Raw genomic sequence first — 13305 nt, forward strand, 5'->3', positions numbered from 1 at the left:
TGGGGGTGGGGGGGGGCTCCTAACTCAGGCTGGGAGGAGGACGCAGGCGCGGTGACAGTCCTGTCAGTCAGAACAGGCGCGAGGCCGCGAGGAGGAGAGCTGCTGTGCTGCCCTGAAACACGGTCACATCTGGAGTCACATCTGGAGTCCTTATGACCTCTGGTTCTGTCTCTTTACAGACAAATAAAAGGATCAGAATTTTAAAACAACTATGGATCTAAAAGAAAGCTGACACAAACAGAAAACTCATATTTGACAGAAAAAAAAAAAAAAATAATTCTCCAGGAGTGAACTTTAGAAGGTGCTCAGAGCGGGAAAATTATCTTTCAGTTCAGGGATTTCTGAAATAAATTTATAAATACATTTTTAAATTTTTCTATCTGAAAATATATTGGCGCATTTTATACACACACACACACACTTAAAATTGATGCTAAAATATTTTTAGGTAGAATAACGAAAAAAAAAAAATCTTAGAAATGTAATATTTATTTATGTGGAAAACAGCCTCAGGTAGACTTTGTAAATAAATAAATACATAAATAGATTTAAACGGAAATGCAAAAATATTTTCGTTTTTACAAATTAAATAGAAATAAAACCTCAATTAAAGCAGATTATTATAAATTAATTAGATAAGGTTTTATTTTGATGGCAGATAAATAATCAGTTGTATTTCTGGATGTTTTGCCTTGAACTTGTCCTCGCGCGCGCTCCGGCCTCACGGACACGCTGTTTGTCTCCACAGTGGGGATTCCTCGCTACCAGAGCCACTCGTCGGTGTGCGACCGGAAGGACTTTGTGTTGAACTTTAACGGCATCTCGTCCTTCCACCCGTCGGCCGGCGGCTCCTACTACCACCACCACCACCACCACCACCCGCAGAGCGTGTGTCAGGACATCAAACCGTGCGTCATGTGAGCTCCACAACAAGCGGACATCTTGCTTTTTATTGCCTTCTTTTTTTAATTGTTGAAGGAATCGTGGACGAATCTGTGTCCACTTTCACGTGCTTGCCTCTCGCGCGCAGCCACAGTATATGAACATGTTTTTTGTTGGACTTCTGAATGAAGAAACCCCAGAGGCCTTTTGGTAAAAACCACTTCGCCTTCATAAACCTGAAAAACTTTCTTCTTCAAAAGAAGTTTCAGAAACTTTCCATGTTTGCCTTTGTACCACGTGCAAACATTTATAATCCATATAACTGAGTTTTATCTTAGTATAAATACACACAAAACGCGTTAGGCTTTCATGAACTTCAAACCTGGCACTTATTGTATAATCCAATTCTTCTTATTTTTGGTAAATATATCAATAAAGCTGATATATATATATATAAATATATTAGGCTAAATTCATTCTTTCTGTACACAGAAATTGCTCCAATTTTATTTTAAACAGCGATGAAACAAGAATTTGGCACACAGCAGAATGTCTTCATTCTTCCAGCTCATCTGTGCGATTTTTGTTTTTTTCTAGTAACATTTAAACTGAATTTCTTTCCACTGCATTTAGTATTTAACATTTTTCGCTGCACCTCTAGTTATATTCCACATGCTTCTCTTAATGTTTGTACACTATGCAGAGTTTTAGCACTTCTTGTTGCTCTGACAGGTTTTTTCCTCTAAATCCGTTTTAGATTTCTACAAATCTTCACTGAAGCAGGGACACACACACACACATATTTGAGTCTCATTTGTTGCAGAAGAAGTTTTGATTGTGAGCATTTTAGCTGCCTGATGTGATTTTCAGAATAAGCATAAATCAGATGTTTTATTTCCTTAGGAGATATTTAAAGTCTGAATTTCATTAATTTTATATTTGAATTTACAGCTGAGACTTGTTGCAGAGACGCTAAAGTTCTTTATTTTTACAGATTTTAAAAATCTGTCAGTAGCCTGCTTTCTCAGATGAGACATTTCAATTCTAGGAAAAAAAAAAAAAAAAAAAAAAAAACACACAAATTTTAGCTGCATTTTTAGAAAAATACCATGTTTGAGTTAATTAATTTCCTTTTTTTAAAACACCGTAGACGCTGCAGACATGAAGTTATGATTTTAGGTCCTTCATCCTCAACCAAAACTGTTAAAAACAGGTTGTTTGTTTGGAGTGTAAAGTTGCTCTTTTAACAATTATATTAACTGTTAAATCAGTAAATAAATATACTAGAAAAAGGTTGAATGGGAGATGAAGTGAAGCAGAGATTTTGATTCATACAGAAATGAAGCCTTCAGGTAACTAAAGCAGAAACATTTATAAGAGTTTTTAAAACCTTAGATGAAAACATGCAGATTATGAATAATTAAAGTCTTGAAGTTCGAGTCTTCTCTTGGTTTGTTAAAATCTTTCATAAACAGAAGAAGCAGCAGACCTGGAGTCTCTGGGAATTAAAAAGTTGTGGGATTTTCAGTAAACAGAGCTGATGTGGTCCAAACCCAGCAGCACCTTCTGAAAACAGATGGTTCAACAGTTCCAGCATGTGAGAAAAGGTTTTTCCTCTTTTATCACAGCTAAACTTGAACCTTTTGTAGTTAAAACTCAAAAGTCTGAAGTTTGTAGTTGTGACTCAGGAGAAGAAAGAAAAATCTCTGATGAGCTCCTGCTTCTAATTAAGTCTCAGAATGAGTGTGAAGGAAACAGCAGGAGGGGGCTGATGGACACATTCAGGTCTGTTTTGAACACTTTGCTGTGCATCATGAGGATCTGGTGAAATTAAAGTCCTACTGCATGTTCAGAAGGAAAATTAAAACCCTTTCAGGTTTTTCTTTGAGCAGCATCACGCAGAAACCTCCTGAAGGCCCCTGTTCACAGCAGCACAGCGCCATCTAGTGGCTGCTGTCAGAAGATATGCACGACCCTTGCAGAGGTCACGGAGGGGCAATCATGAAGTGAGAAACTCATACAGGAAATCAACTTCTGATCATATTAAAGATGAAGTTTGTCTCAGTAAAGAACCTGTTTCTGCCTCTGCTGTACAGATTTAACTGGAATAAAATCCTGTCAGACGTTCAGGAATACAGCTTTGTATGTCTTTTAGCAGATTAAAAAGTCAATTTAAGTCTCATTTACTTCTACATAGCTTCTGCATGTACTGTGCAAAAGTCTTCATCAAAAACGGGGCGTGGCTATGGGTGGAAATCAGCCTGGGGTCCTCAACCTGTGGCTCTGGGGCCACATGTGGCTCTGTAGTCCCCTTTCAGTTTGACCAAAACTGACATGGAAATAAACATTATTTATATTCATAACAGGGCAGCGGTCAGAGCTGCCGCCTCACAGTAAGAAGGTCGCACCATGGCGACAGCTTGTTTTCTGTCCAAAATGGACGCCCGCCTCTCTTACAACGACCGCCAGGAACGGACAGAAAAGCAGGTAAAGAAATGGATGGATAGATTCAAAGTTACAACAGAAAAAAGCTAGTTTATCAGGGATTTTTTGTCCATTTTTGTGCAAATAAAACAACTGACAAGATGCATCATCTGGACTTTTTCCCCTCAGCAGCTTGCTTCAAATTCAGTAAGTCACAATAACGGTCCACCAGACGTTTTATTATTTCAGAGAAGGCTACTTATAATATTCATGTTTTTTAATTATAAAAGACAGACCAAACTCCTGCTCCTAAAATGTAAACACTGAACTTTGCGTTCACATACGAGTCCTGGTTCTTTGTTTGAACGTAAAATTGTCAATAAATGTCAACAGTTTATTCCAGATGAAATTAATTGATTTGATCAGCGCTGCCGTTTCCTGTTTAAAGTTTCTGATCAGACTACTTCTGCAGACTTTGTTGCATTTTAACCGTTAATGTGTCAAAAGGTTATAATAATATAGCTTTATTTAGAAAAGAAACCCCTCAGAAATACACAGATCTCTTCAGTTCCATCAGACTGTTTTTTTTCTTCTATGTACTGTTTTCCTAATTGTAGCTTTCAGCTGGGGGTTTACAAATTTTAGTTTTTAAGAGAAGTTTTGCTAATTTTACTTTCTGTTCTGCCTGTTTGAGTTTAAAATTCATTCTTGATCAAATTTCAGTAAAGTCGTTCAGCTCTCAGCGTTCTGTTTTCTGTATGTTTATAATTTCATCCTGTTACTTTCATTAAATATAATGTTTCCTTAAAGTAGCTGAGTCATATAAGCTGCCTCACCACGTTTATCTGATCCTTGTATGAAAGAACGACCAACGCTGTCTCTGTCCTACGTCCAACACCGTCCAACATGAAGCAGACACTCTGAGAAGTCCAACAGGAACAAAACGGAACAGTTCAGAGCTGCAGGTACTCACCTGTGACGGCAGGTCTGGGAGCATCACCCTCTCGTCTAATTCCAGACATCTCTCACTGCTGCAGCCACCGGTCCAATCCAAAACCTGGATCTGTGGAAAGCTTGTGTCCGTGCACAAACCTCACCTTCTGTCCACTTCTTTGACTCGTTTCAGATCAGCTGCATCAGACACACCAGGTGTTCCTCATTTCAGAGTGCTTCAGGGTGAAACTTTAAGATAATTTCAAATTAAAAGCACGCAAAAACCACTTCCCTTTTGTGACAAATGGAGAGGCCAAACTTATATTCAACAGCAAATTTATGTCTGATTTAAGAACCTATAGATCAAGTTTACATTCTCTACTGATAAAAAACTTTATTTTACACATTAAAGTCAACAGGAGTTACTTAATAAATCAAAAAAGCCAAATTACTTCAGCGTCACATTGATGCAAAGCCTTCGGTGACCCAAACCCATGTGAGCTTTAATGATGGACATTCAGGTCATGATGACTGAAATCTGAATGTCAACATCAATTTTATTTATATAAACAAAAAAATTACAAGACAGAACAGAAGAAAAGATGCTGCAGGAGACGAGCTGCACAAAAAGCTTTTAAAATGAGACAAACATCTGCAGAAAGACTTAAAGGCTACAGTTTTAGATTTACAATCATTTCTGAGGTGATCTTTGTGGATTCTGTGTCAAAGCAGACAAGTGGAATGATGACAACTGTCTGCATTGTTGCAGCATTTCTCTGCAGATTTTGGCAGCATCACCAGAACGTTAAGCTGAAGATGAATGACTCTGAATCAGGTCAGGATGGAGCTTAAAGCCTCCCAGAGAAGATCCATCTTGTTCTGACTGATCAGCCCCAAAAAAGCAGCTCTTCATTTAGAGCCTGTGTGTCAAACTCCTCTCCTCGGGAGGCGCTCTCCTGCATGTTTTAGATGCGTTCTTGCTTTAAAACGCCTGATATAAATGACTGATTAGTGGATGTGCTTCTGGAGAACCCAATGATCTGGTGAAGATGTCATTAAACTGTTTGAATCTGGTGCGTTGGAGCAGAAAAACCTAAAACTTCCAGGCCAGCGGAGCTTCGAGGCCTGGAGTTTGACACCCCTGATTTAGACCTGGTCCTGGAGGGCCACCATCCTGCAGGTTGTAGGTGTTTCTCTGCTACTCAACAGATCACTCAGTCACAGCAGAGAAACACCTAAAACCTGCAGGATGGTGGCCCTCCAGGACCAGGACTGGGCTCCACGGATTTAGACTCTTTGGCCTGATATATATTTAGTTTAGGTTAATAAAGATGCATCACAACTCTCCCAAACATGATGGTTTACAAATAAAAAGCGAAGGAAAATAAACGCGTGTTTGCAGGGAGTCCACCAGGGGGCAGCATTTAACAGCAAAGATTTCCTGTTTTGTCCTGCAGTTTGTGTCACTTCTTGTAGTTTCTTTGTCTTACAGTTACAGTTATCAGCTTTAGAAGAACATGAGGTTTTGTTTTTAGCTGCAAACCTATTTTTATCAAACAAATCTCACGCTTGGCTCCAGAAATCAGTTTAATATTGTACAAAATATAATCAATGAGACATTTTTGTCTAACATATAAACAGCTAAACGCACCTTAAATGATTCATCTGGGAGTGTTTTTCCTTCAGAGCTCATGTGGGATTCCAGCAGCATTTCTCACTCAGCTGTCTGGTTTCAGATGTCCAGTTTGAGGTAAAAAGGGGGGAAACTGCCCTCTGTGAGGCTCTCCGAGGCCTTGAGACCAGCTTTACCTCCCTGAAACCACCGAACACAAGAATAATGTGTTGCACATGGGTGGATGATTGGCAGCTATTTATTTGAGAACCGAAGAGCTTTCTGTGAGAGCGGTTTCAAGAATCTGAAATATTTAGGATTTTTTTTTCTTTCTTCTTGTTTTTAATTAAAAACTTCACGTAAAGGCTGCCGATGGCACTAAAGTGCTGAAGGGTTTCATCATGAGTCCCACAGGAATGAGACCTCCAAAGGAATCAAACACTTTGAAGACCTGGACTTATCAGAATGAGCAGCAGGGGGCGCTGTGACACCGTTTCATTTAATGACCCTTCCTGGAGGAAACAGACAACAAAAAGCAGTTTTATGTTCTCACAATAAACTGCAAAACATTAACGGTTTGCACATTTATTGATTATCCATAAACTACAATTAAAGCAGAGAAAAAGAAGTTACAAACTTTAAAGCTACTCGTTATAAAGTATCAAATCAAACATAAAAAGGTTATCCTGAACTATATCAAAGAGTTTACTCCAGCAGTTTTCCAGATCCATAGATATGCAATTCTGAAATGCGGGTCTGCGGTTAATGTAAACACATGGAGGCTGGAGTCACATGACTGACCTACATTAGGCTGGCTGTGAAGGGAAACAAACACGTGGTGGTTGGCACAATTAACCATGGATATGAGAATTAGTTCATCACTTTATGATGATTTTATTACTTGCAATGAGCCTTTAATCTTGTGTTTTAGTAAATATACTTGTTTGTTTGAGTAGAATATATATAAAAACCAACACATTAATAAAAAACAACAAAAACACAAACTATGAAGTTTTACTTCTACAAACATTCAGCATTTGAAATAAGAAGCAGCTTCTTCAATAGAGACATTTTTTAAAGTTAATAAAGCTTCACGAGCAACAGAGAAAGTTTAAATTCATTAAAATGATCAACAGTTAGGACATTAAGCGAGTGATGCTTCTAATGTGGGAGGATGTACTTTTCTGGAGAAGAAATTAAAGAGAAACCGGACCCCCAGCTTGTATTACAAAGAAAAGCTCAAGTGGACGTTGTGTAATCATGAAGAGTTGAGAAGAAGAAGGTCAAAGCCACGAGCCATCACTGCAGCTTTAATCTGTCCGAGTTCTCCGTGTTCTCCGAGTTCTCCGAATCAGAGCCAAAACATCTGGAGTCGCCGAGAGAACAGCTGCCTGAGACTATCTGGAAGGTTTTCAACACCTCCAAGCAGACAGAACTTTAAAAAGTATGATTTCTATAACTTATTTTCAGTCCTGTCACCAGATCTCTGCTCCTAAACTGAAGAGGTGAACCAGTTTTATGTCCAAACAGAACAACTTAGCAAAGAATAAAGTTTTATAATAAAACTTTGGGTTCTTTGTTCTCAGCAGCCTGTTCCCATTTCTTTGACTGTGGAAAAACATCAACTAATTCTGAATATTTTTGCTCCAACAGGATGGTTCTCAAAGAGCTGATGGTTCTCCAGCAGTGGAGAACCATCTGATGGAACTTTAGTAGAAACCATCATGAGCTGGACAACTAATGCACGAAGCCGTCACAACTTTAACCTCCCCCTTCGACCAGAGATTACGGGTTTAATCTGTTTGTTTATATCAGAAACAAATTTAAGATTGAAAACTTGATCTGTAACGTTGGTCAGGAAGGTGGTTCTTACAGAACTTATTGTCTGAGGTGGTAAAAAGTTTGAGAGCTTCTGCAGCCGATGAAGGATGATGCATCTGTCAGCTCATTTAAGGCTTTCTGTTTATTTTGGTTTATCTATTTATAAGTTTTAATTATTATTGATTTCTGGTTTATTAAATATTGTATACTAACACACTGGATACCTTCTTCTACTAACTTTTCACTTTAATGAACATTTAAACAAGTTACTGTACCTTTTTCTATGAAATAAATTAGAAAATGATCCATCCATCCACTCGTGAGCTGGTGTTTATCTTCAGCCGCCATCATTGAGAGGCAGGGACACCCTGGACACTTTAAAACATTTGAAAATTTGTCCTCTTTTTTTAAAAATTTAAGCCCTCAGTGCACCATATGCTACATTTAAGGACAGAAAATGAGTGGGAAAGCAGCCCTAAAACCTAAAAAATATCATAAAACTTTAAACTATTTAAAGAAAGTCTGTCTGCTTGGAATGCATCAGCATCACAGAAGAATCTAAATATAAACTAACCTTAACAGGCTTGTGAATTGTTTGTTTTTGTGTTTGAAATGCAGAAAATGCGTCCATGGTGCACTTTTAGGTCCTGGCCACTAGGGGGCAGAAGTGTGTTAGACTACAGGGCTCAGCAGGGAAAGTTCTCCAATCAGAAAACAGATCAATCTTTGATAATTAACAGATAAACTCTTTCCTGGATCAGTCAGTTTGCTGTAATTTGTTCCGTTTATTCTCACACAAAGAGATGGTTTTGTTGTTGTTTTTATTCCTGGGACAGAACCCATCAGACTCCCGCCGCGCAGCAGCTGATGTTCTCTGCGCCCCGCGGGGGTCCTGGATCAGTCCAGACCCGGTCCAGACGGCTCAGCGCCCGGCGGGACCCCACAGGTGACACCGTTTGGTCCCTGCAGACACATGTAAATCTGACAACAGGCAGCTAAAAGGAAACACTCAGGTGAAAATTCCCATCTGACCTCCTACCTGCTGAATACTTTCAGGTTTCCTTCTTCGTTTGGATTCTAAAGAAAAAAATTAGAAAGGAGTTCATTTTCAGGACAAACAAAGATTAAAACCTGATTGTTTCTCCAAATTATATCAATTGAATTCATAAATCAGCAAAATTATTAATTTATTATTATTAATTTTATTCCTTAAAAACGGGTTGATTTAAAGAACAAAGTTTCAAACCACTTGATTTCATTAAATACATCACTTAATTTATTTTAAGGTCTAAACTGTGATGTTTCTATTTTTGTAATTTATTTTTATTTTAATCATAGTTTAGATAAGAGAATTTCCTGTTTGGGTGCATGTTTTAAACCTAAAATACCTGCACATTCTCAGCATTTAGAAATTATTTAATATTTATTATTAAACCTGTTTTGGTTTTTAAATGACAATAAAACAAGTTTGGTTTTATATCTTTTGTTTTTCCAAATAAGACCTCCAGCTGCCACATGCAGACTGATTTTAAAACATTTTTATGTCTTGTTCTCAACTAAAACTCTTCTTTTTTCTTTTCTGACACAGATTTAAAAGTTGGTGATGAACATCTTAATAAATAATATTATTTAAAAGTAAATAAAAGGTTAGTATTTTATTTTTGTAGCAATTCTCTTTTTACCTAAAATTAAAAAACAATCAATTAATTATTGCAAAAAGCAAAATAAACTGATAAAAATGCTGTTTTTCTTTTCTTTTAACAAAAACTATTTTTCTCTGTTCATTATTTCATTTCTTCTTTTGATTTGTTTAAAACAAACATAAAGAAGCTTTAAAAACAGTTTCTATAAGTACAAAAAAACCACACACACATATAACAACAACTGCACACAAATAACAAAAACCACACACACATATAACAACAACTGCACACAAATAACAAAAACCACACACACATATATATGTATATATAATAATAATAAGAAGAAGTATGTGTTTTGTTGGGACAGTTAGGCTCCCGTGAGTGTGTGAGGAACATGTGGAGACCTTCACCTTCTCCTCCTCCTCCTCCTCACTCAGCTCGACCAAATGATCTTCATTTAACCTTTAATTAGTTTCCACAGCCCCTCCTCCCCCCTCCTCCCCCGCAGCGCAGGGTGAGGGGAGGGGGGAGGGGGTCTCCTCACTCTTTCATGTCCGTCTTGTTTATTCAGAGGCTCCCAGCAGCTAATGGAGTTTCTCACACTCAGGACCGTCCCTGATCCTAATTACAGGATTAAATAATCCGACATTACCAGGGAGTCACGTTGATGAGTTCACCTTTCTTTCCACTGACACAAAGGATTTATCTTTGCTGAATCTGAAATTATTCAAACAGTGGCTGATTTCATTTCTTGGGATGTGAAAGGTGGGAGACAGGGTCCGGCAGGAGGCAGGAGGCCGGAGTTAACGTCGCTTTTAGACTTGATTTCCTGATGTCAGGTTATTTCTTTATGCAGAAGAATCCCACAAATGACATCAAACTAAACGTAACAGAGTGCTGTTTGTCAGCACTTGATTGTCAGCTGTTTGCCCCCCAATAAAAACTCACAATCAGTTGTTTCTCCGCTTTTAAAATTCAATGCATTTTAGATTAAACAGCCTCAACAAAGGAGGCGCATAATTAAATCTAATTCAATCTAATTAAGTATACAGAACAGGCCTTAAATTCATTTTCACAAAGGGACCAAACCCAGAGTCTGATTCTGTTTGAGGGCAAACTTCAGTCAAAGCGGTTTGACAAAGGAATAAATAATTTCGACATGTTTTCCAGAAGTTGTGCTTCAGGGTGAGAAAAGCTCCAGCAGTCAGTCCACCATCAGGACAGCTTGGTGAAATGTCCCACTCCTGACATACAAAAGCATTTGAATGTGAACTCTGAACTGGTGAGTTAGGATGGATGTTTTTGACTTTCATTACAAAATGGACCAAAAAGAGAAGAACTCAGCCTCCAATCAGGCAGGAGCCTTTTCACAGAGGCAGCTGCCACTAGAAGCACCTCTGTACGATGGAGAAAAAAGATCAGAAGCTTTAAGCCTCTCAGCCACACTACATCTTTAATGTTTACACAAAAAACACACATTTTGGTTGTTTTAAGGCTCTCTGTGTGAAACAAAATGTAAAATAATCTGCCTCCAGATTTATCCCATTAAGAGAATCCTTTAGCGTTTTTTGGCCACACCTTTAAAAAACATTTTAATAACTTCATGTCTGAAGAGGGAAGGAGGGAGGAGGGAAGAGGAGGAGGAAGAGGGAGGGGGTAGTAACTTTTATCCGCGTGCTCTTTTCCACAGGTTCATTTCGTCCCCCATTGGATGGTGGAGAACATTTGGGTTGGGGTGGAGCAGCTGGAGCAGCCAAAAGGGAGAAAAAATGTGAGGCGTAAAAAAAAAGAAAAAAAAGTTCCTCGCTGTGTTTGACTCGTGCTCCTCCAGAGTTTAGATTCCTAAATGTCCTGTGCAGCAGCGCGCGCGCTCTCCGCTCCACGGCTGCGAACTGCGGCTTAAAGAAAGTCCGGACTTCCAGCAGAAACTGAACAGAGGCCTGAGAGCGGATCGGAACACGCGCCAAGAGGTTTGGAGAGGTTTGGAGCGGTTTGGGGAGGTTTTACGCATCGCGCAGGATGCAGGCGCGCTACTCCGTCTCCAGTCCCAACTCTCTGGGGGTCGTTCCCTACATCAGCAGCGAGCAGAGCTACTACCGAACCGGCGCAGGGTACACCGGTATGCCTGCGCCCATGAGCATGTACTCACACGCGGCGCACGAGCAGTACCCGGCCAGCATGGCCCGCGCGTACGGACCCTACACCCCCCAGCACCAGCCCAAGGACATGGTGAAACCACCCTACAGCTACATCGCCCTCATCACCATGGCGATCCAGAACTCCCCGGAGAAGAAGATCACTCTGAACGGGATCTATCAGTTCATCATGGAGCGGTTCCCCTTCTACCGGGACAACAAACAGGGCTGGCAGAACAGCATCCGCCACAACCTGTCCCTCAACGAGTGCTTTGTCAAAGTGCCCCGGGACGACAAGAAGCCCGGGAAGGGCAGCTACTGGACCCTGGACCCGGACTCCTACAACATGTTTGAGAACGGCAGCTTTCTGCGGCGCCGCAGGAGGTTCAAGAAGAAGGACGTGCAGAGGGACAAGGAGGACCGGGACCGGCAGAGTAAGGAACCCTCTGCGCGCGGCGCGGCCCGGGACCAGGACCCGCCGGTGCCGGGCTCTCAGCCGGTGCGGATCCAGGACATTAAGACTGAGAACGGGACCTCCACGCCGCCCCAGGCCGCCTCCCCGAGCCTGGGCGCCATGCCGAAGATCGAGAGTCCCGACAGCAGCAGCGCGTCGAGCGGCAGCCCGCACAGCGTGCCGTCCACCCGCTCCCTCAGCATGGACGGAACCGAGCACCACCACGGCCAGAACCCGGCCCAGGGCTTCAGCGTGGACAACATCATGACCTCCCTGCGGGGCTCTCCGCAGGCCGAGCTCTCCCCCCCTCTCATCGCCTCCTCCCGGACAGGTATCGCCCCCTCACTGTCGCTCAACTACTCCCCCAGCCAGACCCCCGCCTACAGCTCCCCGACCTGCAACCAGAACCTCATCTCGTCCAACTCCAACGCCACGTACCACTGCAACATGCAGGCCATGAGCCTGTACACCGGGGACCGGGCCTCTGGGGGCCACCTGGTCCCCTCCACCACGGTGGAGGAAGCTCTGCCCGACTACTGCATCACCACGACCACGGCGTCCCCGCTCGGGCACGGGAACCCGAGCCAGGCGGGCCAGGAGGGCCACCACACGCACCAGGGCCGGCTCGCGTCCTGGTACGGGGACTTGGGCCACCTGGGCCCGGGTTACCCGGGGCAGCAGCAGAACTTCCACTCTGTCCGGGAGATGTTCGAGTCGCAGCGGATCGGGCTGAACGGATCCCCGGTGAACGGGAACAACAGCTGTCAGATGGCCTTCCCGTCCGGACAGTCCCTGTACCGAACCTCAGGAGCGTTTGTTTATGACTGCAGCAAGTTCTGAAAACCAAGTCTAATATATATTTTCTCTATTTTTGTACTTTCGGCTGTCATTTACTCTCCACATGGACATGAGAGCTGTGTAACTCCACAACACGTAAGTTTCCAGAATCCTTCAGATATCAGCTTTAAACTGTAAAGATTTCAACCTAATATAGTAATTTATTTTTAGGAACAGGAAGTGGTTGGATCTTGAGGACCATCACTTTTTTCTTTGAAAGGATTTCCATTTTTGTTGTTGTACAGAAACAGTAGAGGGGAAACTTTGTAGCCAAACTGACTTATTTTATTCTTCTGTTATTTGTTCAAAACTATTTTGAAGGCATTACAGTTTGTTTTTGTTTGTTTAATAAAGCGCCGTTATTTGGTTTTAAATTGACTGATTTATTAGATTTGAAAATCTTGCAAGAGGCCTGAAAATATCCCCACAGGTTATCAGAGATAATCTGTTCAATCATTTGAACCAAACGCTGAACGGATTCAGACAATCAGATTAAAAATCTCATTTTAGAAAAGATGCAGCGATTAGCAGATAAAAAGTCCACAAAAAACTGTTTCATTTTAT

The 13305-nt window shown here is 41.2% G+C and overlaps 3 protein-coding genes across 3 annotated transcripts in view; 2 read left to right on the plus strand and 1 right to left on the minus strand.

Moving 5' to 3' along the window:
* LOC108243564 (forkhead box protein F2) overlaps positions 1-1302 on the plus strand; it is a 3462-nt gene extending 2160 nt beyond the window's left edge. Inside the window, exon 2 of the mRNA XM_017429101.3 lies at positions 749-1302. Coding sequence (XP_017284590.1) covers positions 749-921 — 173 coding nt within the window. The 3' untranslated portion in view covers positions 922-1302. The remainder of the gene's footprint in view (positions 1-748) is intronic.
* exoc2 (exocyst complex component 2) overlaps positions 1-4404 on the minus strand; it is a 118026-nt gene extending 113622 nt beyond the window's left edge. The window contains exon 1 of the mRNA XM_037973999.1: positions 4280-4404. The gene's annotated coding sequence lies outside the window, so the exon portion shown is untranslated. The remainder of the gene's footprint in view (positions 1-4279) is intronic.
* A 6602-nt stretch (positions 4405-11006) lies between these two features.
* On the plus strand, positions 11007-13115 carry LOC108243561 (forkhead box C1-A-like). The gene has a single exon (XM_017429095.2). It carries the CDS (start codon positions 11335-11337, stop codon positions 12742-12744), a length of 1410 nt encoding a protein of 469 aa, XP_017284584.1. The 5' UTR covers positions 11007-11334; the 3' UTR covers positions 12745-13115.
* The last annotated feature ends 190 nt before the right edge of the window (positions 13116-13305 follow it).

This window comes from Kryptolebias marmoratus, linkage group LG24 (assembly GCF_001649575.2).
Source record: "Kryptolebias marmoratus isolate JLee-2015 linkage group LG24, ASM164957v2, whole genome shotgun sequence".
In the NCBI taxonomy this organism is placed as follows: domain Eukaryota; kingdom Metazoa; phylum Chordata; class Actinopteri; order Cyprinodontiformes; family Rivulidae; genus Kryptolebias; species Kryptolebias marmoratus.